The 25,813-nt window shown below is 43.4% G+C and overlaps 3 protein-coding genes across 14 annotated transcripts in view; 1 reads left to right on the plus strand and 2 right to left on the minus strand.

The window, feature by feature from the left end:
* LOC122480431 (nuclear autoantigenic sperm protein) overlaps window positions 1-2,768 on the plus strand; it is a 42,783-nt gene extending 40,015 nt beyond the window's left edge. For 4 of the 8 annotated variants that reach the window (XM_043574826.1, XM_043574820.1, XM_043574819.1 and 1 more), the window contains 4 exons: window positions 401-457; window positions 545-622; window positions 1,286-1,414; window positions 1,911-2,768. In XM_043574826.1, the coding sequence (XP_043430761.1) occupies window positions 401-457; window positions 545-622; window positions 1,286-1,414; window positions 1,911-1,991 (345 nt within the window). In that variant the 3' untranslated portion in view covers window positions 1,992-2,768. The remainder of the gene's footprint in view (window positions 1-400; window positions 458-544; window positions 623-1,285; window positions 1,415-1,910) is intronic. The other 4 variants (XM_043574822.1, XM_043574821.1, XM_043574823.1 and 1 more) reach the window with 3 other exon arrangements.
* A 784-nt stretch (window positions 2,769-3,552) lies between these two features.
* CCDC17 (coiled-coil domain containing 17) lies at window positions 3,553-9,408 on the minus strand. Its single transcript, XM_043574834.1, is given in 13 exon segments — window positions 3,553-3,885; window positions 3,887-3,975; window positions 4,225-4,335; window positions 4,405-4,615; window positions 4,761-4,964; window positions 5,120-5,230; window positions 5,232-5,820; window positions 6,104-6,222; window positions 6,314-6,397; window positions 6,613-6,775; window positions 6,876-7,098; window positions 7,206-7,286; window positions 7,289-9,408. Coding segments are annotated over 13 exon segments (2,292 nt in total). The 5' UTR covers window positions 7,505-9,408; the 3' UTR covers window positions 3,553-3,794.
* A 127-nt stretch (window positions 9,409-9,535) lies between these two features.
* Window positions 9,536-25,813, minus strand: part of GPBP1L1 (GC-rich promoter binding protein 1 like 1) — a 65,445-nt gene continuing 49,167 nt past the window's right edge. For 4 of the 5 annotated variants that reach the window (XM_043574829.1, XM_043574828.1, XM_043574827.1 and 1 more), the window contains 7 exons: window positions 24,793-24,865; window positions 23,345-23,538; window positions 14,922-15,062; window positions 14,307-14,465; window positions 12,409-12,533; window positions 11,359-11,461; window positions 9,536-10,451 (listed from right to left, as the gene is read on the minus strand). In XM_043574829.1, the coding sequence (XP_043430764.1) occupies window positions 10,299-10,451; window positions 11,359-11,461; window positions 12,409-12,533; window positions 14,307-14,465; window positions 14,922-15,062; window positions 23,345-23,538; window positions 24,793-24,865 (948 nt within the window). In that variant the 3' untranslated portion in view covers window positions 9,536-10,298. Of the gene's footprint in view, window positions 10,452-11,358; window positions 11,462-11,596; window positions 11,702-12,408; window positions 12,534-14,306; window positions 14,466-14,921; window positions 15,063-23,344; window positions 23,539-24,792; window positions 24,866-25,813 lie in introns of those variants that run through there. The other variant, XM_043574832.1, reaches the window with a different exon arrangement.

Raw genomic sequence — 25,813 nt, forward strand, 5'->3', positions numbered from 1 at the left:
ACTTATGACAATACAAATAGTGTTCGCTTAATAAATGTTAGCTATTACTTCCATCTTTGAGAACTCCTATTTAGATTAGCAAGGTATTGATGATGGCTTTTAGCCCCACATTTCCTGGCTCTGCTTTTGGCTGCTGGAATGTCAGGGAGTATCCTACCCTCCTGGTGATGACATGATATAGAGGGGTTAATTTAACATCTACACTGCCTAAGCTCCCAGTTTGGGGATGGCAGGTGTAGGTAGAGGTGGGTGGACGATATTGCTTCTAATAAGGAAGCCCGCTAGTATTTGAGGTCTTAATCAGAATCAGTTTTTTGGATGGTCAGTACCGTTGTAGGACTGTGGGTGACCTGGTGGGTTTTGTCCTGGGCCCCACTTGGGTCTGTCACCTCCCAAACAGGTGGAGAGCTCTACTTCAGGTTTCACTCCTAGTGGAGGAGGCACTTCAGTCTCCATGGTGAGTATGCGGGTGGTTTTTGTCACTTAACATCAGGTCTGTTGGCCTCATGTAGCTGTACGTTGCTAACAAAGTCCTTTTTGCCAGGTTGCCAGTAGAAAGCCAACAGATGGTGCTTCCTCATCTAACTGTGTGACTGATATTTCCCACCTTGTCAGAAAGAAGGTAAATGTACATGTGGTCATTTCTGTCTTTCCAGTCTTTTTGTTTTTTGCTTCAAATGATACATGGGGAATGCATTCCCTAATATTTGATGCAATAAGACACTCATTTTGCAAAGTTGGTGAGGATTTGAGTGAACGTAGTTTTCACTTGAATATGTCTTCTAACAAAAATTTCCAGGCCTCTTCTGGCCTAGGAGTATCAAATCAGAAAAGTTGCTGAGGAGACTTGGTCTCATGGCTCATCTTAGGAAGCAGGCAAGTTTTGACAGTAGTCATTCAGCAGCAGACCTGCTGATACTTACACTCCTGACTCTGCCTGTAGTTACAATAGTTTTTTTTTTTCCTCTTGTGGGAGACTGATTCCTTTGTTTCTGACTCCCAAAATTGTGGTTTGGTTATTGTTTAGATCTCCTTACCCTACCCCACCTTTCCACTAGGGAGGCTGAATTGGTATGTTTTGGCAGACCACTTTATTGTATTGAACTCAGGTTGGCTTCTGCCTCTGTGGCCATGGGAGAAGACCCTTAGACCTGTGGATCCTGGTGCTGCAAAACCATGGGGTGGCAGCGGCAGGGGAGGAGAGGAGTAAAGGGACTGTTAAAAAGTTCTGCAGTTCTTTTAAAAATATCCAGCACATTTGTGAAGCTCACAATTATATCTTCAGAGGAAACCAGAGGAAGAGAGTCCCCGAAAAGATGATGCAAAGAAAGCCAAACAAGAGCTGGAGGTGAATGGAGGCAGTGGGGATGCCGTCTCCAGTGGAAATGAAGTTTCAGAAAACATGGAGGAGGAGGTGGGCAGTTAAGAGGGCTTGGACTCTTGCCTTATTTCCCCTTGTTCTCAGGGCCTGGGGAAACTGGTCCTCCTAAGTGCATGCTCCCCGCCTTGAGCCTGTTTGTTTTTATAAGGGTTGCATTCAGTTAATCCACTGTGCAGGAAACAATTTGGTTATGGAATGTAGGATGTCCCATTGACAGATGGAAACTATATACATACCACAGGTCCCGTCCTAATGAATGTATGAGAAGGTATTTAATTGGCAAGACCATTGGGTTACTTTTGCTTCCTCCTTTCCAGGTAACCTATAAACATTGGCATGGTCAGCCCTATTCTAGAAAATTTAGGAAATGGCCTTATATTTTGTGGTCATTGCCGTTATTCATGTAGGGAGCAAAGCAGGGTTTTAAGAGACCTGTTTACTTTCTCTAAGGCCTCTACTCAATATATAAGACAGAATGGCTTAAACTAGGTAGGGTCATTTATGCCCAGGCTCCCTGTTTGTCTTCCAGGCTGAGAATCAGGCTGAAAGCCGGGCAGCAGTGGAGGGGACCGTGGAGGCCGGAGCAACAGTTGAAAGCACTGCATGTTAAGAGAGGGCGCAGAGCCTTCCTCCTGAGGGAAAGTGTTTTTGTATATAATGTATTTTTTCACTTTGGGGGGATTCTTTTTGTATAACTTCAATAAAGATTGTAAGCAAAGGTTGAGGCTTTGATGATTTTTTTCTTAAACATTGGCTGAATCTGTGCCTTGGAACGCTCCAGGTTTTGTATAGTGGCCAAAGGCACCCCCCACTCCCTTTCTGTACTGTTCTCATCCAAATTCCTACCTATTGTGGAGGTGATTAAATCAAGCATGGTTATAGGCCTTTTGTCTTCCAATGGTGCTATGCTTTTTCCATTTTAAATACTGCACTCAGCTGTGTTGCAAACCTTCAGTGGTGCTGTCCCTGGATGGGGGCTACAAAAACAAGACTTGGTGAAGATCTTGCTCTTTGGTGCTGATACTTCTGTTTGATGGACTTTGTGAGCTGATAACCGCCTCTCAGTCAGCCCTTGGTACTTTTATCCACTTAGTCTCCAACTGGGGGCCAATAATCCTGTCTGGAAAAAGAACTCTGAAGAAAACTTGTGAGGGAGTGGTGGGGGAAACCTTGAGAACTGGTGTGCTTAATTATAGAGAAATGAGCTTTCTGGTTTGAAAGTGGCTGAGGGACAGACTGGACCCTTTGGATGTGCTTGGGAGAATCTGTGGGGAGGCTGGTTGATGGAGTTTTGTTTTCTGTACAGAAAGGCTGAAACTATCAACTTGAATCCGAATTGTTACCCTATCTGCAGTTTTGACTTCTCAAATAAAGATGCTAAAAAAGCTCTTGGTCTGAACTTGTGTTTAAAGATTTTCAGATTCAGTGTCTCCTTCTCTGCCCCTCCTCTGCTCACTCTTACTCTCTCAACTAAATGTTAAAAAAAAAAAAGATCTTCACTGGGATCCTTGACTGCCTAGAGTATTTCCATGTGGAAGGTGGGGTTGAAAGTCTGGCTGCCCAGTCTAAGGGTGCTGGTGCTTAGGATACTGGTACTAAAGCCATCCCATTAGGACCTCACAGATGCCCAGGATGCAAGGTAAATGGAGAGCCTCCATATATGAGCTGCCTCTGACCCGACCCTTAGTTTAATTACGTGTTATGCATCAGGCATTGTTTGGATCTGAATTCCAAACAGTGCCTGCCCTACATTACCTAAAGGGAGTTATTTAATTCTGACCACCCACAGGGCTACTTTGCTGCACTAGACTCTAGGTCAGAACCTGCCATTTTAATAACCAATGTCAGAGGCAGTTTTTCACTTTATTATTTTGTCCCCTAAATACAAGAGAAAATGGAGTTTTTCTGGGCTGGTTATGGTAACTCATGGCTGCAGATCTTCCTGAAGATGCCTTCGTATTGCATGTACCAAGTCCTGAGAGTTTTAGGCCTAATATCAAATTTCAGCCAGATTTCACAAGTGGCCCTCTACAAGTGTGTAAGATACGGGAGCTCCTAGTTTATGGGACCTTTAGAGCCTGGATGGCTTCCCAGAGGATGTCCTGAGGAAGCTTGGATTTGAATGAAGAAGTGTGGCAACAAGACAGGCTTTAGCAAGAAACATGTGGGAATAAGTTCAAGTTCCTTTAATGAATTAAAGAGTGCCCTTGCTCATCTTTGAAAGGATTTAGATGCCAGGCAGTATTGCAAATAACCTTACATTCACTTAATCACCACATCTGTTTTACAAAAGTATTTTTGAAAGGTGGTAAAGCCGTTGGAGCTTTTATCTGCTATTTGCTCCTAGACCAGAAGGCGTAGTAGTAAAACTGCAGGTCTGGCAACTTCAAATCCTAGATCTCTGCATGTTAAGCTACTCCTGCCCATATTTTCCTAGACTCAAAGCCAGAGGGGGTAGGTCAAAGCTGTGATGAGGGCCCAAACCCTCGTCTCAAACCTTGACTGCTGAGGGGCTCTTCTGTGGGAGGAGGGGGATCAACAAAGCCAGCTTTTGGGGCAAGGGAGCTGGCTTCCAGTGAAGGCGAACTGGACATCTGTGGAACGGGGAGAAGAAAGTGTATCTTTAGCAAGAGGTTTGTCTTGACTACCCAATGTAAACCAAGTTAACCTCATTGTTCTCTGATTTCTTTATCCATTTACCTAGATCTACCTAATAGGATGTATGAGGGTTAAATGAGTTCATTCACAGCACTTGATAACTTGGCACATGGTGGTCAGCAAATATCGGCAATTAACCACACCAATCACACCTGTGGTGCCCCTAGCTCCAGGTGGGCCCTCACCAGAGGTGGGTACTGGTATTCCTGGGCACTTGCTGGATTGACCTCTGCCAGTGTCTGGACACCTGCATCTCTTGCATTAACCAGTCGCAGAAAGAGCTCAGCCTGACCTACCTGGAGAGAGATGAAATAGTAATGCATCTGTACGTGGAGTAGACCCAGTCCTCGTTAATCCACACTTACCTGGGGAATCCCATTCAGCTGCCCAAGGCTAAGGCTGGGGTCCAGAGGAAGGGCCCGAAGTGGAATACGCCAGTGACCACTTAGCACTCTTTGATCCCGGTCAAATAACACCAGTGAGGCCCAAGCCTTTGGCTGTGGTGCTGTAGCCCATGCCAGCCCCTGCCAGGCCTGTAGCTCACAGACCAAGGATACTGATGGTGAAGGTGGCAGTCTAGAACAACCAAAACAAGGTGTCAGAACTGTTCTCCCTTCCTAGGATAGCCCTCAGAGCCAGTGGCCCTATGTACACATGAGAAAACTCAGAATGAGGGAAAAGCCTCAAAATGTGGCACCAAAGCCAATCTCCACATACTGACCTGGGTACAGGCTGCCTGCTGGCAAGGATGGCACAGTTGCCCATGGGCCCAGGAGCTGGAGGTGGGGGCAAGCAAAGGGCTGGGGGCAATGCTGTGACCCCTCCTGTATCCTGTCCATCTCGGGTCAAACCGGTCAGTAGTTGCACCCAAATCCAAGAAGCCTCAAGTCCCCGAAGGAAGTCATAGAAAATGACCAGCCCAGCCCTGAAGAACACAGGTCTCAGCTGGCACCTACACATAAACACACCCCCAGCTCCTCTTAACCTTGCCCCCCTCAACCCTCACTTGTCCTAGTGGTCTCCTTAATTAAAAGTGATGGCCAAGTCACAGAGGATGTCAAAAGAGGAAGCCCGCCTCACCCAGGGTCGTAGGGTGCAGGGCCCAGAACGTCAGAAGTGGGCAGGAGGAAGTGTGCATCCAGGCCTAGGTTTCTGGTCATGGTTCCAGGAGGCAGCGGCTGTGGTTGGGAAAGAGTGGACCCCGGAAAGCCTCCCAGGTGTCCATGCTTCCCCAACTGCACAAAACAGAACTGCCTGCCACCCTCCCCCACCAAACCCCTGGGTCCTCACAGCCTCTTCTGTGCCACTCAATAGGACACCTGTGGGGTGTGGAATCGGTGGCAGTGGGGGAGCCACCCGGGGTGGGAGGCGTGGGGGATCTTCCCTCCTTCTCAGACTTGGGCTGGGATTCCCGGCAGGTGGCAGCTTCCTAGGCCCTGGGAGCAAAATTAACAGTAGGGCACCCCTAAGCAGGACGCAACAAGTAACAGCGCTGAGATAACCCTCCCCCCGGGAGCCTAGGTGCATGGACACCTGGAGATGCACGTAAACAAGGACGGACAGCACGTAAACACCAGCCTCATTCCCCATACATGGTCCCTCTAACCCCCTCTTCCGAGCTTGGTCTGATTGAGCTAGGTGACCTGGGACGGGTACTCGCTGAAGCCAGGACGCAGGGCCTGCGCCTCTCTGCATCTGCAAGGCCAGGATTTCTGCCTCCAGGCGCCGGTTTTCAGCTTCCACTACTAGAAGCTCCCCCAGTGTGGCATCTGCCTTCCTTCCTGCGATGAAAAGTCCGACCTGTCACCTCTGACCTCTGGTGACCAGCTGGTGAGATTCTGAGTTCTCCAGCTTTAGGTCTCTTTGGACAAGGCTGGACTTGTCAGGTAACATTCTAGCCATTGCCAGAAAGACCACCCAGGTTTTATACTTCTGGGTTTTTGCTCAGGTGGTCCTCATGCCTCCCTCATCACCTCCCTCAACCGCCCTTTTCCTCCTCCCACAATTAAGACCACCGCATCTGAGAGGCACTCCTGGACGGCCCTCCGGACCCCTCCTGTTCACCCCTGCGAGTCCGCAACCGCTGCAGCTCCAGTGTTGAGGCCTCCACTTGCAACTGACATATCTGGCCCAAAACGCCGGGGTCCCGGCCCCCGCCTCGAACATAGGCCTCGCGCAGGGCCCTAGGGAGGGAGTAGGGGACAAAAAGGCAGCAGCGTCTTTCCAGAGCTGATCAGCGCTTCGCCCATGCCGTACCCGGGCCCGGGACCTCACCCGATCTCGGCAGCCAGAGTCCCTGGGTTGGCCTGTAGTACCGGACAACAGAGTTCTGCCTGTCGCAAGGGGTTGAGCCCGGTCCTGGAGTAGAGGGATACCGGCGCGGAAAAGGTATTACAGATCCAGACGCCAGGCCTCCGGAAGCCCCGCCCCTTCCCGACCTAACACTCTCAGCTTTCCAGCGGCTTAGGGGCTGGAGCCTCGCGCGTCCCGCCCTCCCGAGGGTCCCGCCCAGCCCCAGCCCCGCCCCCAAGCCAGCTCAGCTGAGCTACCGAATTCCCCGAGCCGGCTCTCACCCGGACTCTGGCTGTAGCTGCTGAACGTGCGCCCCTAGCGCTTCTAGAGCTCCCCGCGTTCGCCGGCCTTCTGCCCTGAGTTCTCGAAGCTCCCGCTCCAGGCCGATAAGGCGTGATATTCCGCCCCGGGTCTGGGCCAAACCTTGGAGGCGTTGGCTCAGTTCTGAGGCGGTAAGGGATTGGGTCGCAACGGGGCCAACAAACTCAAATCCGAAGGGCGAGGGGCGGAGCGGGCCCTTAGTCCCCCTCTCCTTTCCCCTCACCCTCGTTGCGTCGCTCCAGGGCAAGGCTCTGTGCCTTCGTCTCCACCATCCGCTTTGCGTGAGTCCTTTGCAATGCCCAAAGCCTCTCTCCCGGGCTTCCAGCAGCTTCTGGGGTGGGGCCCTGAGTCAGCGCCTCACAACGTCTTCGGAGCCCTTCTGATCTTCGGGGGACCTCTGTTATCCAGGGTTGCATTTCCTGTAGGTACAGCCACAGCCGCTGCACCTGGAGATAACAGGAACGCGCGATCTCTGTTAGGAGTAATCCGACCTATAATCTGCCTGATCTGTATGTAGGCTTGGGGAGGACGCTGAATTTTGAGCCAAGAGTACCTCCTCCGTTAGCTGCTTCAGAGCCAATTTGCTGGCCTTTTGGTCTGAGATGCCCTGTTGTCCTTGTGGCACAACCTGGCGACAGGGTGTGGGATGAGAAATCCTCAAAGAGTTGTTTGAATACCCGCCCGGTTTGGCCAGAGGCGGCCTGTTGAGGGGTGTGCACCAGGTGTTACCTCTCGGGTCAGATGGCCAATGCAGAAGCGCTGAGTGTGGGTAGCCAGCAGGGCCCAGGAGCGGAAAACCATGTCACAGGACCCACAGGACAGGAGCCCTGGCTCCCCAGAGTAGGAGGCCATGGAATGGGATCCCTTTCCTGACACCAGACAAGACCTGCAGAAGACAGGACAGAGGGCAGGGGAATGGGAGAGGAGTTTGAAACAGAAAGCCAGAGGCAGAGAGGAAAGGCCAGGTTTACTGAGTTTAGATTAAGTTTATGTTTGGGGAGGAGATTTAGCAACCTGGGAAACTACAAGTCTAGGCAGGTCTGGAGCATGGGCGGGAAAAAAGCAGGCCACCTTTGGGAGGAGCCCCTAAAAAGTGTCACAAGGACTGCTCTACTTAATTACATGAGCATGGGCAAGTCCCTTTTAATATCTCCGTTTCTCTTATATAAAGGGGAACAAGCAGCTGTCTCCTAGGCTGGCTGGGCCCCATTACTCCTGATTGCTGGTCACTGAATAGCCTCCAGCAGGGAGGTGTCATCTTGTTCATTCTTGTTTTCCCCCAAATGGAGGTTACCCAAGTTAGCCCCATTCTCCATTCTAGGGAACACCTGGGAATGGAAGCAATCGGCCCTTCTGGGTTTTCTTCCAGGAAACCTGTCTTTCCTGTAGGCTGAAAAGCTCTTCTTTGCACTGTGCCTCTCTGGAAGAAACCACAGCTTTTGCATAACCAAGTCACACCAAGGCCAGGGGTCTCTCCCTAACACCCATTCCCTGATTCCTGTTTTTTGGGTTTGGTTTTGTTTGGCTATAGAGGAAAGATAGTCCACACAGGCCAAGGAATGGAAAGTTCAGGGAGAACATTATAAATTTATCAGATGAGGGTAAGCTTTCACTTGAGCTGGCCGGGGCCAGGGAGCCCCTTCTTGTGGGTCAGATCTCTCCACCACCTCCCCAAAGATCTGCATCCATCAGAGGCAGGAGCTCTGACTTAGCCCCATGTTTCCAAACAAACTCCCTTTTCTAAACAAGATAGAGACTTAAGGTAGCAACACCCCCTCCCCATGTAAGGCCAAGATATGACCAGCAACAGTTTGCAAAGCGTTTCAAAGCATGTGATCTCAGTCCAGCTTAAGTCCAAGGGAGAAGGGCACATTTTTAGAAATCTGTTCTGTGAAAGCTAGTTAGGAGCAAAGCCCAAGGCTAAACAGGTACGATATTTCTATCTCAACCAATTTCTCATGTCTGGTTTAATACTTTTGCAACTTAATTCATTTATAGTATTCACGGATTCTAATATGCACGTTTTTTTCCACATTTTAACACTGAAATCAGGATCAACAATGTAGTAACTGCCAAGTTTTCTTATTACTACATAAAAGAATGTCTTCAAATAGATATATTCAATGAAATATGATAGTTTTTATTGCTCAATCAACATTTCCACTTGGACTACTTGTAACACTAGCAGGAGAGACTAAAGTGTGGCAGATAGGGTCTCTGCCTTCCTAGCCTTTAGAATCCAACAAATGTCATGCTAGTCTTTCTGCCTCTAGGCCTCTACCCCTTCTGAAGACACTACAAGTTAGTCATCTAACATGCAATGAGGCCTGTTACTCTGCTGCTGGTCTCCTATTAGAGTATGATCTTAGACCTCTATAGCCACTGTAGGGATGGCCAAAGAGTGCCAGTGTATCTGTTTGGTTTAATTTCTACCTGGTCCATCAAATTTTGGACTAAGGTTTCATTTTTAATGTAACTTTATTTTCTTTCCTACTGGGCTGGGCACTCCCTGCATCCCCAGAGCCTTGCTGGGGAAGTGTACATTGAATGAAAAAATGTACCTCCTCCACTGGTCACCCAGACAGCACTGGCTCAAACCCTTTCCCATGTTCTTATTTAGCAGGAAACTGAGACATAAACCTTCCTTAAAATATGCACACTGGTAAATACTTAAGCAGTGAAAATCAGTTTCAGGAAGGAAACTTGGGTTTCTGATTTTATTATGGGTAATTTATTGCACAAATTCTTCTGCATCAGAAAAGTATCTGCTAAAAGGAGAAACAGGTGTGTCTGAATTCAGATTTCCCTCAGACTTCTAAAAGTATTTCCCCAAAGAATCCACTTATCTAATTTTAAAGGAAATATACTTCTTACACAAGACAATCCAAACTGATGCAAAATATTTATTCCAAGTTAGTTATTTTATGCAGTAGTTTTCCCCCTCAACAGACTTGTGATAACCACATCTTTTAAATCTGTAAATAATGTTATCAAAATAATCTTAATCTTTGAAATCTCACAAAAATTTATATTTTACAATCCACCCTGAATATCAAGGCTGCAAGAATAACACATTTCCTATATCCAAATATTTTACAGCTGTACCCAAAAAGGAAAAAAAAAAAAAAAAAAAAAGAAAAGAAAAAGAAAAAGAAAACCATGTATGCTTGGTTAAGGGCTATCGTTACCCGAGCAGCCAAAAATAAAATAAAATATCCAAATTATTAGCATTAATTTAATACAATTATAACTTCAATAGTCACTTTGTCATTGACAATGATTGCTTGAGCACAGGGGTGAGTGCCCCAAGGGCTGGTAGTAGAAGCTGTTGCTGCAGACCGGTGTCTCCTCCTCTCTGCACTGCCAGCTCCCACCTGTGCATCGCCCCATATATACTGTGTCTGTGTGTGTGTGTATTTAAAAAATTTTTCCCATCACACAAACTTCTCTCTATTAAGCAGATAACAGGGAAGAACAACAACAAAAGCTAAACAAGCCAATTGCTCTCTCTTTGGGATATGATTATTTCCCTTGTGCATGAAGTATTCAACAACAACATAAGAAAAGGAAAAGAACAATTTCTTTTGTATACTCTCTAAACACACAAGCTGAGTTTCCTGGGTCAGATTTGTGAACATTTATATGCCTACTTCCAGGCATCGTCATCTGATGTTTCACTGCTACTGGTTTCCGTGTCTGAGTCCTCAAACTCTGCTTTACAAGTGCTTCTCCATGGGGAGAACAGGCTGGAACTGCGGCTCTGCAAAAAGCCATTCTTCCCAAAGCCATTTCTTCTCAGCTATGGTTAGCATGGGAAAGAAAAAAGAAAACCATCAAAAACGACACTGGCAATGGGACCTGGAAAAGGCCAGGCCTCAACTCAATTCTAGGCAGAATGTGGACGGCGCCCTTCTGAGACATTAAAGATTTCATATAGCTGTGCTTTTCAAAGTTTAATGTGCAAATCAATCATTTAATGATTTTTTTAAAATGCAGATTCTGATTTCAGTAGGTAGGGTTTCAGATTCTCTTTCTCCAAGTTCTCAGATGATGACAATGACTGAGGGAATAGTTCTGAATAGTAAAATTTTTCTGTCAGCCTGTAATTTCTCTTTATAGGACTTGATACTGTTATTTGTGCTTTAAACATAAATGTCATAAATACAAATACATGTAAATAAAATATAAATATAAATACCACCAGAATTTAGGCTCCATTAGTTTTGTAGAGACTCCATTAATCTTGCTCACTGCTATAAACCCTAGGATCTGGCAGTGTTTCACTCAAAGACTCCAAACATTTGTTGAATGAATTCAAATACGTCGTTTCTTGGCTCTGGCCAGAGTATCTGAGGGAAACCATAACGCTGAAGGCAGGGGAGGGTGAGCTTGCTTCTCTAGAGACCAAGGGCTGAGCCCCTAGCTTTGGACACAGTCTTGTGGTTCTGATAAGGAGTTAGAGCTGCCAGGATGAAAGACTATACTACCTTCTGAAATCTGCAAACTACTGACCTAGTTTTTGTATCCACCTACTGGCGATCCATATTGCCTAGGAAGTGATACACTTCTCTTTATTTTTACTATGACAACTTACTTTATATTTTCTTCTTCAAGGTCCTTTTCTTACACTAAACTGGGGCTCCCTAAGGACAAGGACTGTTCTGACTCCTTCCTCTCCTGGTCTCCAGGAAAGGTTTATGACATACCTGCTCTGTCTTCATGTGGAACTCTCTGAGCTCATCCTCTGTGAGGGGGAGGCAATTCTCATCATTTTCAGGATACTCTTGCCATCCCATTGCTTTCAATAACCTTGTAGAGGGAGGTAAGGCAAAACAAAAACAAAACAAAACAAAAAAAACAAAAAAACATGACACCTTTAAGCATAAGTGGGAAGCCCACAACTTTTCAGAAAAAACTTACTTGTCTAGGGGCAATGGTACCCACTTGGATTTTTCTTTCCTCCCCAGCGGGGTAAACTTTAATTATGGCAACTTAGGTGCTTGAATTAAATGAGGGATCTCCACAGTTGCTCTTTCCAGAGCACAAGGGCTATAGAGAAGAGATAGTAGAGCAGAAAATAAGATTGCATAAGAGCCAAAATGCAAGGGCCCTCTCTATCCCATAGACAAAACAGAGGAAGAAATCTCACTTTTGTCTCTTGTAAGCAAATTAGTACAGTTCCACATGTACCTAAGTTTTCTTTCAAGTTCATGGCATTGTGGTCTCCTTCATACTCTTGTGATCTTGCTGACTCCTAAAGTTATTCTGGACAGGAACCTCCTTTCAGGAAGGGACTGCCAAACATGGCAGGCCCTATCTGCCGTCTAGTTAGTTGCCCAGAGAGCTGGCTGCTCTGTGTTTGAGGCCCTCATTAAAAGAATGCACTCCACCCATGGGGGTCTCATGCCTCCCAAGGCCCTTTAAAGGCCTCTTGGAACTGCTCACTTGGGTTAGGAGGACCCAACGGCCAGCACAACAGTCCCAGAAAACCGGTTCCCCTTTCCACCCAGAGTTATAAACTGAATCTGAAACTAAACTACATGAAAGCCTTGGAGAGGAAAGTGTAAAAAAAGCTGGCAAATCTGTAAAGCAATGCCTAGCGGGCAATAGGTCAAGCAGGGGCATACAGAGAGAACACGTTATTGTGCTAATGGACACTTCTCTCTGTATGCCAGACCAGATGTGAAATGTCTTAAGTATATTCAAGCTTCTCGCAGGCCATACACAGCATCCACTGTGATCTGATATTCCCTTACCTGTGCTCTGCTTCCAGAGAATGTGAGAGGACTTCCCCTTCCTCCTCTACAGGGAGACTAAGACCATTTTGATGACAGCCTTCCTCTCCATTTTCCTTTGGTTCTGGTGTGCTGTTGTCCTCCAACTGAAATAAGGACACACTTGGTTTAATGATCCTTTGTGGCAAGAAAAGTAATCTACAAAATTAAGGAGTCAGGATTGAGGGAAGTGCTTTTCAGAAAACAACTTCAGTTCAAAAGTCTTCCTATTTAATAATGAGGACTTGCTCACCTTACTAAGATTTCCAAAGTATTACCAACTAGTCAGGATCTTAACTTCAGGTTATGTCAATGTGGCAGAGCTATTAGATCCCTATGCAATACCCATGCAATCATTTGGTCTAAAGAACTGTGCTCAGCTTTAAAAAGTTCACTTTCGGGTACCTGGGTGGCTCAAGTCAACTGAGAGCGTCCGACACTTGATTTTGGCTCAGGTCATTATCCCAGGGTAAAAAAAAAAAAAAAAAAAAAAAGTTCACTTTCCTAGAGTTCTTGCAGCTAGGTGTTGCTATCTGACAGTTGGCCAATGTTGTATACATGCAAATTGCAGGATGGGGCTTTTAAGAAAGCACTTAAAGAAGGGAGACGTCATCCTCTTTCAGGTTTTTCGCTCTTTGTCCTTTTTCTTTTTCTTTTTTTTTTTTTCAACATTTATTTGTGGGACAGAGAGAGACAGAGCATGAACGGGGGAGGGGCAGAGAGAGAGGGAGACACAGAATCGGAAACAGGCTCCAGGCTCTGAGCCATCAGCCCAGAGCCTGACGCGGGGCTCGAACTCACGGACCGCGAGATTGTGACCCGGCTGAAGTCGGACGCTTAACCGACTGCGCCACCCAGGCGCCCCTCTTTGTCCTTTTTCTAACCAGAACATGGATGGGTAGTATAGAGGTGCATAACTAGCCAAGCCCAAGTTGACTAAAACTTACAAGTTTCTTGATAATACCAAGGAACTCACCCTCGTATTTTTTTTTTAGTTTTTTTAAATGTTTATTTTTGAGAGAAAGAACACGAGCAGGAGAGAGGCAGAGAGAGAGGGAGACATAGAATCTGAAGCAGGCTCCAGGCTCAGAGCTGTCAGCACAGAGCCTGATGTAGGGCTCGAACTCACAATCTGTGAGATCATGACCTGAGCTGAAGTCGGACACTTAACCAATCGTACCACCCAGGTGCCCCAGGCTCACCCTCTTAAACTGCAACCTCTAACTCTCCTGTTGTAGGATACAGAACAAAAACAAAACAAAACAAAACCCTCCTGGCTTTACGGTTTTGTCAGATTTTCTAATTTTTTAAAATGTATTTCTAAGGCTGGGGGGAACAGAGGGATCCAAAGTGGGCTCTGTGCTTACAGCAGAGAGCCCGCAGTGGGACTTGAACTCTCGAACCATGAGATGATGACCTGAGCCGAAGTCAGATGCTTAACCGACTCAGCCACCCAGGTACCCTGTCAGATTTTCTTATATTGCAACTAAATATAATCCTAACTGATAAAAGCTTCTGTAAGTTTACCAACTTCTTTTTTTTTTTTTTAAATTTTTTTTTTTTTTTTTTAACATTTATTTATTTTTGAGACAGAGAGAGACAGAGCATGAATGGGGCGAGGGCCAGAGAGAGAGGGAGACACAGAATCTGAAGCAGGCTCCAGGCTCTGAGCTGTCAGCACAGAGCCTGATGCGGGGCTCAAACTCACGGTCCGTGAGATCGTGACCTGAGTGAAGTCGGACGCTCAACCGACTGAGCCACCCAGGCGCCCCTGTAAGTTTACCAACTTCTTATAGCACTGACCAATTCAAGACTTTAAAAAAGCATAGATACAACATGGGAAAACCCCTATGTTGCCCAGAAAATTCCTATGGTCTTACATCCTCCAGCTTGTCACAGTCTCTGTTCTCTGAAAAGTCTCCATTCCGGTCATCCTTCAGAGTCTTCAGGAACTCACTCTTCCTGTCGGTAGTTCGGCGGGTCAGCTTGGTCAGGCGAGAGGAGCTGATCTCAATTGGAGGAGTAGTGCTGGAGGGACTCTGGGCAAATATCACAAATAGGTTGCTCCTGACAGCAAAGAGCAAGAACTGGAATTCTCTGGGTCACTTCTATTTGGAAGTGGTTTCCAGAATCTGGCAGCCTATTTACCAGTCTGTCTTTTACCAAAAACAAACTATCCTTTTCATATAAACAGACTTCAGCTTTGCAGGGTTTTTTGCAGTTAAGACTGTATAGTTTATACAGCATCTCTTTCATTTTTTTATAGTCTCGAGAAATGATGCCGGTCTAACATAGTCTACTACAGAGCAACTACTAACTACTCAGCTACTGTCCATCTTTAGACGCTAATGGGGTCAAGAAATGACTCTGAGAGAAGCACAGCTACAAAGGAAATGGAATTAGAGCTGTACATGTCATACCGTGTATCTTAGCATATGTAAGTAAATGAGAAATGGCAATTTTAGAAAAGGCTGTTTGGCCTTGTCCTTACTCACCTCTTTAGGAGAGCTTAAAACTGCACCACCAGCCAGTACTACTGGTTTGGTAACAGAGATTGGACTGGTAAAAGCAGACTCCCGGCTCGAGGAAAGGGATCCTGATTTGTGTTCCATTCTGTTAGCTTTCCATGCACTGGGCTACACAGGAAGAAAGAATAAATCAGTCAAAACAAGTATGGAGACAGAAGCTCAGCCTGGAAGATCAGAAAGCAAACAGTGAAATGTTATGTAAGAACACGAGTTCCAAGAGCTTACCCATCTTAACATATTTGGGAGGCATGCAACCTCTTTCTGATGTTAGGCACTTGAAGGAGAAAAAAGCAGATGGGAACCAGAAGGGTCATGGGATATTAATAGGTAGTTCTCAAAAAGAAAGCTCTGGTTCAATAACTGTGGGAGAAGCTGAAGTGAATAAAGTTCAACAGGTTTCTTCACTGTGCTATTTCTCAAAGCATTTAATTGTGTATGAATTTGAGAGGCAGATATAATATACAGCGTTTTCCAAACTTACTGGACCCCAAAATGTTTTGTTTCCCAGAAGGAACTCTTATGGCAGGAAGCTAGTTCTAGAAGGCCAGAGCAGGCAATGTAAATGGCTAGACAATTCTGGTTTGATCCTTTCTTTGCTTGGCCTTGTGGGGCTTAGGCCTATTCTGTCACGCTGGCCCTAGCTCCAATTTTGATGGCAGCATAGTGAAGCTGGAAAAATTTTTTTTTGAGTCAATCACACTGTCTGAAGAGACAGGAAGACAAAGCACATCAATGGAGTGAGGCTGGATAAGTGAAAAATGTCCATTTTTCCAGAATGAAACAATCAGAACGGAGAGACGGTCAGGACAAAGGAAGGATCTGAGTGAAAAGAATTTCTTTCTTGGTATTCAACAGGATATTATAGGCTTTAGGAAAGGAATTAATGTAAATGAGTATCTACCAGACGCTTATCAAACTGTTCACATTCTTATTCTAATTAGGTATAATTATTATATTGACTTTTAAGAAAGTTATACAATTTGTCCAAGGTTACTCAAATAGTATGTAGTATTGTTTTTTTGCAATGCCTCCAAAAAGAACGTGCAAGCAGATAAGAGAGACAACGACCCTACTGGAATGGAGATTAATTTTTTTTCTTGTGCTCATCAAAATCTAAGATGGCTGCTTATATAAGGCTAAATATCAAAGATGATAGTTCCTCAGTGGCTTCCACAGAGTTGTAGATGGTTACCAGATGCCTTGTCTTTCTTTTAACATTGTCACCTCAGGACACACAAACACTTGCATTTCTGCCACAGCAGTATGAAAAGTTTACCAATGTTACATGCAACAGGATACCTACATCTCTGCCCAACTTTATTCCAATTTAATCTTAATTTTCAGTAACTCAAACACTATGCTATATAGCTGACTTCTCACTGGACAAAAACCATTATGCCCTGGGCCTTCTTTTAGTAGAGAAATTATATATGTAGAAATCCATCAGAGTGAACCACATATCAACCATGGTTGGCTTTTTTTTTTTTTTAATGTTTGAGAGAGAGAGAGAGAGAGAGAGAGAGAGAGCGAGCGAGCCACCAAGTGCACATACATGAGCAGGGGAAAGGCAGAGAGAGAATCCCAAGTAGGCTCCACACCACCAGTGCAGAGCCCGATGCTGGATTTGATCCCACAAACCATGAGATCATGACCTGAACCGAAATCAAGAGTCAGACGCTTAACCAACTGAGCCATCCAGGCACCCCTCAACACAGCTTTTTAAAAAATGTCCTCCCTTTCCTTTAAACTCCAATCAAAGCACTCCCAACTCTCTCTACCACAAATGATCCTGTCTTCTCCTACTGGACTCAGAAGTCAGAAGTCACTAGATCAAACTTTCCCCAATTCCCTCCTTTGCACCTCAAGTTTAACAGCTTCCTACTCCCTTTCTACCATACTACACCTGGTTCATTCTCTTTCCATTCAGAATTTATCAGTTATTTCCTCCCTTCCTTCTAATAAGTTCTTCCACTTTATCTACAAACATGCTAAGCCACCTTACTGAAGCTAGGTGAACAAAACCAAACACATTTATTTTCCTTTATACTACCATCCTTTTATTGACAAGCTTTCCTGCATTAAGTCAGTATCTGCTGTCTTACACTTGCTCATTATTACTTTTCAATTCTTTGCAACATTCACCTCCATCCGCATTTTAATAAAATAGTTCTTTTGGGGCACCTGGGTGGCACAGCCTGCTTCAGATCCTCTGTCCCCCTCTCCCTCCCCTGCTTGCACTCTCTCCCTAAACAATCAATTAATTAACTAGCTCTTTCAATAAATAACCAAAAATCTTGTTGTCATATTATATTCCAAGGCCAGCTCTTAATAAAAATATCTGTTTTTGGAGATTGCGATTACCCATCTTTTCAGAACCTGTCCCCTTTTTCCTTTCTGGATTCCCTTGCGTCTTTTCAGTGGATCCAGGAGGCTTTCTCCAGGGCTCTAGCCTCAGTGTTCTGCTGTAATATGCTTCTCAGTTAACCAGTTATTTGTAACTGTTTAATCCTTTAAATTGTTGAGACCATATGATAATACGTAAAACTGTATCTCTACACTTAACCTCTCTCCTGAGGTTTGCTTTTTTTTAAAAAAATGTTTATCTATGTTTGAGAGAGAGAGACAGAGACAGCATGCAAGTGGGGGAGGAGCAGAGAGAGAGAGGGAGACACAGAATCCAAAAGCAGGCTCCAGGCTCTGAGCTGTCAGCACAGAGCCAGATTTGGGGCTTAAACTCACGAGCTGCGAGATCACAACCTGAGTTGAAGTCAGATGCTTAACCAAGTGAGCCACCCACGTGTGCTGTCTCTCCTGAGTTTTTTATAAAGACCTCCATGACTGGACTGGCTTTAGTAGTCCTTCCCCCCATCAATTCCCAACTATCAGCCATACTTAAGCATTTGTCTTTTCCCAAACATGCCATGTTTTGCCTTCCTTCCTTTCCTTCCCTTTCTTTCCTCTCTCTTTTTGGATAACAATGGTTCCTCTGCCTCAAAAGCCCCATCTACTTGCTCCCTAACAAACTTCTGCTGTTTTCTTTTTTATTTTTTTAAAGTAATCTCTAGGCCCAATGTGGGGCTCAAACTCATGATCCTGAGATCAAGAATCACATGCTTCATGGGCTGAGCCAGCCCTTCAGGTGTGTCCCAAACTTCTACTGTTTTTAAACTATTTACTGACTTAGGCCGTGTCAATATTATATTCCAAGTACTTTTAAAACTTTAATTTCATTCTTTTACCACAATTATGTGACAGATATAATTCGCTCCAATTTATTTTTTTTTTTTATTTTTTTTTTTAAATTTTTTTTTTTTCAACGTTTATTTATTTTTGGGACAGAGAGAGACAGAGCATGAACGGGGGAGGGGCAGAGAGAGAGGGAGACACAGAATCGGAAACAGGCTCCAGGCTCCAAGCCATCAGCCCAGAGCCTGACGCGGGGCTCGAACTCACGGACCGCGAGATCGTGACCTGGCTGAAGTCGGACGCTTAACCGACTGCGCCACCCAGGCGCCCCTCCAATTTATTTTTAAGGAAACAAGTTTAGCAAAATTAAGTAACTTGCTGAAAATCATAGCCCTAGAGAGCGGCATGAAGTTTGACTCTAAAATCCAAATTCTCAACTTCCTCTTTTTTAATCCTTCAGGATGGTAGACATTTTGGAGCAGTGGAAACAGCTCTGGATTGAAGTTGGTCCAACCTGGTTTACGAGTCCTGGCTCCATCACTTTATTAGCTATGTAATCTCATATTACAGAATTTTCTACATCCTAGGATTAGAGGAGTAAACGTTATAGAATATATGTAAAAGGCCTAATGAAGGTCTTGGAACATAGGAAGATGTCAACAAATGGCAATTCTTTCCTTTTCTACTTCAAAACCCAGTTCAAATCTGACCTTATCTATAAAGACTCTGAGAAGAACATTTATTATTATTATTGTTTATTTATTTTTTTATGTTTATTTCTCTTTCAGAGTGAGAGAGAGGGAGACATACAATCTGAAGCAGGCTCCAGGCTCTGAGCTGTCAACACAGAGCCCAACATGGGGCTCAAACTCACAAACAACAAAATCATGACCTGAGCCAAAGTTGGACACTTAACTGACTGAGCCACCCAGGTGCCCCGAGAACATTTATTTTTTATATCTGTCTCTCCACTAGACAGCAAACTCTTTAAGATTATTTTGGGGTTTGTTGTTGTTGTTTTATTTTAGAGAGAGAGAGAGAGAGAGTACAGGAGCAGAGAAGAGAGGCAGAGGGAGAAAGAGAGAATCCCAACCAGGCTACATGTTCAGCATGGAGCCCGACAGGGAGCTTGATCCCACAACCCTGGGATCATGACCTGAACCAAAATCAAGAGTCTGATGCTCAACCGACTGAGCCACCCAGGCACCCCTAAGATTATTTTGTGCCTCTAGTGACACAGGTTTTAATACACAGATACTCAACGTCTAGAGAAAATGAATGAATGGATAAATCCATGTTTTCCAGTCATCTCACCTCTTCCTTCCTCTAATACCTCGCTTTTCACATATCTACAACCATTCTCATTAACTGTTCCTGAAATCTGACCTTCCTCTCTTTTACACCTCTAGTGAAACGGCTCCAGAGCTATACCAGTTTCCCAGAAGAACATGTGGTGTCATGTTTTTGGCCTCTAATTTGCTTCACACTGTGTGACTTCACCACTCCCTTCTCTGTCCACTTTCATCATCCCTGTTTTACATACCTTTTACAAGGACAGTAACAGTTTAGTTTTCCTATTTTCATTCTACCCTCCACTTAGGATAGTCCTACACAACAGGTCTAAATTAATCTTAACCCCTGTGTCCTGACTTTTGTTCTTGCCACCTCTTCACCCTCAAAACCGTTCCTAGATGTTTGAGGACATGACACTGTCTTAACTCATTTCTATACTCTCTAGAGTCTAACAGAATACTTGCACTCATTTCAAATTAAATAACACTCATAAAAATTCTTTATAAATTCTTGAGGAATGGAGCAAACATAAAGTGTGATGGCATATTGATAATAATAGCTATAATTTATTAGCACTTACTATATGTCAGCTTTAAGTACTTCATAAAACCTTCTCATCTATTCCTCACAAAAACCTTAAAAGAGGGGTACTATTACCCCATTTTATAGATGATCAAACTGAGACTTAGTAAGAAACCTGACCACGGTCATATCATAAAGAATGTGCAAAGTCAACTCTATCTACTCCAAAGCCCTGCTGTTAATATTCATGGCACATTATTTCTTTGATAGTACTTGCTCCCTTGACTTAAATTCACATTCTTTCCCTTCTACATCAGAGAAACAAGTATCTTATACCCTTTCAAAGATAATTCAACTTGTCAATCAGTTTTATTCCCACTCATTTCTTCCTGAGCCATGATTCTTTAATGACTTCTTTGAAGTATATTCCAAGTTGCTCCCAAGGGCTTCTTCCTACAGATTTCTTCATCCTTTCACTTAACTTTACCACCACATATATTCTATTTCCTTTTACTGTCAAGTCTCAAAAGTTGCCACTGCCTCTACTTCCACCCACGTAATTCCAGGATCCCCTGACATCTTGTTTTGTCCCTACACCACTCTCATAAAACCTAAAGTCAAAGGTCATCTAAACCTTTCCAATTGCTAAGGTCAAAACCCATTTTTCATTTATTTTCCTCAAATGGTCAGCAGCAACTGACAAGCGTTGACAACCCCAGTTGCTATCTAAACTCACCTACCCAGATTTTTGTGATAGCATAGTATTTTTTTGATGTCTGAATTACAATTTCTTAGTCTTATGGACTATATTGTTATTTTCCTAATATTTATAAGATATTAAATATTTCCTCCAAGTTTTATTTTCCCGTTCTTTACTCTTCCATCCTTTTCCCTTAGAGATCTTATCTACCCTGAAAGCCTCATTCATTACCACTAGGATAAGGACCCCCAGTCTGGATATTTCCCCAGTGCTCCCAGGAGTAATTAAAATGATCATCCACTATCCCTCAAATATGCCTAGTGTTTTCTGGTTTCAGAACTTGCATTTAACTACCTCTTCTTACTATGTACAATACTCCCCAAACTCTTTTCTGCCTATCCAAATGTGAATCATCCTCCAAAGATCAGTTCAAAAGACAGTTTTCAATAAAATTTTCCTCAATGGTCATAATCTGAACTGATGCTGCTCCTCTAAACTGACCACTAAATAGTGTTTATTTAAAAAAAAAATTTTTTTTTAATGTTTATTTATTCTTGAGACAGAGACAGAACGTGAACAGGGGAGGGGCAGAGAGACAGGGAGACACAGAATCCAAAACAGGCTCCAGGCACGGAGCTGTCAGCACAGAGCCCGATGTAGGACTCGAACCCACGAACTGTGAGATCCTGACCTGAGCCGAAGTTGGATGCCCAACCGACTGAGCCACGCAGGTGCCCCCTAAATAGTGTTTAAGGGGGCGCCTGGGTGGCGCAGTCGGTTAAGCGTCCGACTTCAGCCAGGTCACGATCTCGCGGTCCGTGAGTTCGAGCCCCGCGTCAGGCTCTGGGCTGATGGCTCGGAGCCTGGAGCCTGTTTCCGATTCTGTGTCTCCCTCTCTCTCTGCCCCTCCCCCGTTCATGCTCTGTCTCTCTCTGTCCCAAAAATAAATAAGCATTGAAAAAAAAAAAATTTAAATAGTGTTTAAGTGATTTAGTTATTCCAAGTCTGTTTAGAATTTATTAGCATGTTGTTATTTTATTTCACATATATCACATGACCTTTCGTATTGTTATATCTTGTTAATCAGATTTTCAGCTCATGGAGTATCATGACCCATGTTGTACTTCTCTGTACTGTTCATAACCACCAAACACAGTGCTTACACACAGAGGAAATGAATAAATGCTCACTGGTATTCCTCTCAACAACAAAGTAAATTCTAGTTATTGCTGTACTGTGCTAATAGCTCAGAGCCTGGAGCCGGCTTCAAATTCTGTGTCTGCCTCTCTCTCTCTCTCAAAAATAAACATTAAAAAAAATTTGGACGGGGGGGGCACCTGGGTGGCTCAGCCAGTAAGCGTCCGACCTTGGCTCAGGTCATGATATCACAGTTCGTGGGTTTGAGCCCCACATCGGGCTCTGTGCCGTCAGCTCAGAGCCTGGAGCCTGCTTTGGATTCTGCATCTTATTCTCTCTGTGCCCCTCCACGACTCATGCTCTGTCTCTCAAAAATAAACAAACGTTAAACAAATTTTTAAAAAAACACTAAAAAAATTTTAAATTATAATAAAGATTATATATATATACATATTTATATAATAAATATAAAGTGTTATAAATATTATGATAAGAGACAAGAGCAATACTCAATTAGAGATAAAAGGATGAATTAGATCTTTAGATGTATGTGATAGAAAAGGATTCACAGAGCAGGTAACATGAACTTGAAGGATAACTAATTTCCCAGGTAAAAGAAAGAAGCAATAGTAAAATATAAAAGATGGATTAGAGTTAGGCTATAAAGAATTATACATGCCACTGCCAAGGAGTCTAGCCACTGTTATTGTAAGATCAGTGTTGGCAAGCAACAACCCGTGGGTCAGAGGCCTGTTTTTGTATGGCCCATGAGCTAATAATATTTTACATTTTTCAAGCACTGTAAAACAAACAAAAAACACAAGGGGAAGGGAGAAAAGGTAACAGAGACCATATGTCATAAGTGACCAGCAAAGCCTAAAATATTTATTATTTGGCTCTTCACAGAAAAGTTTACCAAACCCTTCTGTAGATGGTTTGGGACCGCTAAAGTGATTGAGGAAAGGATGTGTTATATTCAAATTGTTTTATGATAATCATTCTGGCAGTTCTGTACAAGATGACTGCAGGGAGATGAAGAAATAGAAGAGGACACTACAACAGTAAATGGGAGGTAAAAAGGGCACAGGACATCACAGAGGGAGTTATTGACACGGACTTTATAACTGCTTGGTAGAGGGGAATGAGTAATGAGGAAAGAAGCAGCCAATCTAGACAATCACCCGAGTGATCAAACGGATGTTGATGCTATTAATGGAAACAGCAAATTAAGAGAAACAGGTTTATGAGATAAAGCTCATGAGAATGAGAAGCCTACTAAGAAAGCAGTTGGCAGCAGTAGAAAGTTTGGAGACAGAGTAAACCATATCTATAGATATCTGTATATAACTATATAGATATCTATACAGTTATTATCTATTTTTTTTTTTCTGTTGAATCATTCACCAGATACTCATTCAGTAGTATATATATTAGGTACTGAATGAGTATCCGGCGAATGATTCAACAGAAAAAAATAAAAATACTAATTTTTTCCCTAATTTATTACCAAACTCCTGCTGTATAAGGTTCTTATACGGATTCCAAATCATACCTTGGAAGGTGGTGGTGCAGGCTTAGGAACCAGGTTCTTATAGACACTTGGAACCATGGTTGACGATTTGTTCCCATTTGCATGGTGAGATCCTGGTGAGGTGAATGCAGCAGAGAAGGCAGCAGAAGGATCTTCTTTGGAAACTTTTTTGATGACTAGCATTTTGGAAGGTTGCTTGGCACTAGGTGGGTTTTCTGTGAAATACAATAGCGAAGAGACAAAAGAATGTCAAGCAATGGTTAACATGAAGCACAGTTTATATGAAGTCCTCACTTTCAACAGAGAGCTGGCAGGTGAGACTGAGGGACAAACATTTCCTGGTGTGCACTTAACAGATATTCTCAAAAGTGACAATACTTGAGAACTACAGGAAAAAAGGCAACATATGAAGCTAAATTCATAAATCAACCAGGAAGCCCAAAGATGTTAGTAGTCCTTCAGGGGCTTAATATGTCTAGTGTATGGTGTGATCACTCAGGCCATCAAGAATATATCCAAGGGTGGCAGTTCCTGTCAGCAGGGGAATGGAGAGAGATGTGGAAATTGGGAAAAGGAGGCTACCATGGGACCTTCTGATCAAAGTGGAGCAAAGCTTTACACTATTAACAAAGGGGAAATGGTACAACAAGCACCCTTAATTCTGTAACTCAAAATCCAAAACCAGTATTCAGGTATGCTAAAGTCTTCCCAATAAGATGCCTAACTACTGACTGAATAGGTCTAATGTAGGAACTAGGGGAGTCTCATTTGTAAATGCCAACAATTTCAAAACTACAGATCACATTTGGTATAAAATACATTGATTTGTATGTTAATTTTTTATAAGGCTAGTTACTCCCAGCATGTACACATAAACAGGTATATGTATATGTTTTCACCTTGCTTTCTACAATAAGCAACATTTAACTGCCAAACCTGCCCCCTAACCACCCCCACCAAATAAAAACAAAATCAAGTGTAACCTGGCTGAACAAAATACTCTATAGGATGTGGTAGTATGCAGCCTTTCAAAGAACATTTTAGAAGGGTATCCCATAATATGAAAGAATGCTTAGTACATATTGTTATAGATGCCTGCCAAATATTTAGGAGACAATTATAACAACATAAAATTCAACTGAATTGTTACAAATGAATTAGCAATGTTAATTAAACATTACTACTTATAAGCTTTAGATTATTCTCCCTTTGCTTAAAATCTTTCAAATTCAGGGCTCTACAAGCTCTCAATTATCTGTATTGGGACTCCACTACCGTTATAGTTCAATGGTATTTTCAGCGGGCAGAGTAAGAGATAATAGGTGTTAGTTACCATGTGCAAATGGATGAGATGAGAAAAAAAGAGATAAAGAAACAAACAAACAAAAAAGAGATAAAGAATTTTTGCTCTTCTCCATGCGAAGAAAAATTTAAAGTTGTGTGCCTTTAAAATGGCAAAATCTACCTACCCCACACTCCAGAAGGGGTCCCAATAGGTCTGCATGGCTGATTCTGTTTGCCAGCTTCTGGATTCAAAGAAGGCTAGGAAAAAAGGGATATTAATGGTTGATAAAGAAAGCTAATTATTTTGGCACTTTTTACAAAGTAGCCATCACCATGGAACCTATCAAATAATTATATATGAGCAGCACTTATTTAACGCTGTAATCAGAATCAAGTAAGCAGAAGATATTGAAATGCTAAATCAACAGATCTCGTATTAATCTTAGGCTCTCTTGGGTTTCATTTCCCTTAATGTAAGAAGATTAAATTTGTTTTCTTTAAATGAACAGATTAAATGTAAGTCCTCGTCTGCCAATAGGAATATATACGCCAAATAAGGAGGCACAGAAAACTGAATGAACAAGAATGTAGATCACTTTTCTCAGATTTAAGGACAATCTGGACAGTGAAATGTGTAGTATTCGTAACTTATTCTAAGATTGCTTTAGGGCAGAGGCTGACAATGTGCCAGGGACAGTGCTAGAAATATAAAGACTATTAAGAAGAGCCCCTGTGCCCACTACAAAGATACACTAGTAGACAAGCATAATAAAAGGTTACAGGGTTTATGATAAAAATTCGTATTAGGGAAGAGGAACGGTCAATTCCGCTTGAAAAAGAAGTGCTATCAGAAAAGGTTTCATTAGAGGTTAAAGGACTAAGAAGGAATCTTTAAAGATGAAGTCCAAAGTTGGAAAAATGGGTGATTCCAGGAACAGAATGCTCAATGAACATCTGGACAGGAAAGCGTGAAAAAGAATAGAATATTCAGAAATCTGCAAATAGTTTAGAATGATTAGTACTAGGGAAGGAGGGGATCCTTCTGTGCTGAAAGAGATGTCTTGCAAAGTAGGCAAGAGCCAGACTGCAGTTTAGTTTTTAGGGAGACTAAATTTTATCCTGTAGGTATTGAAGATCCATCTCTCGGGCCGAGTTAACATAATCCATAATCATTAAGTTTTTAACAGTCTGGTAAGCAGCTTGAAG

Source organism: Prionailurus bengalensis, chromosome C1 (genome assembly GCF_016509475.1).
Source record: "Prionailurus bengalensis isolate Pbe53 chromosome C1, Fcat_Pben_1.1_paternal_pri, whole genome shotgun sequence".
Taxonomy (NCBI): domain Eukaryota; kingdom Metazoa; phylum Chordata; class Mammalia; order Carnivora; family Felidae; genus Prionailurus; species Prionailurus bengalensis.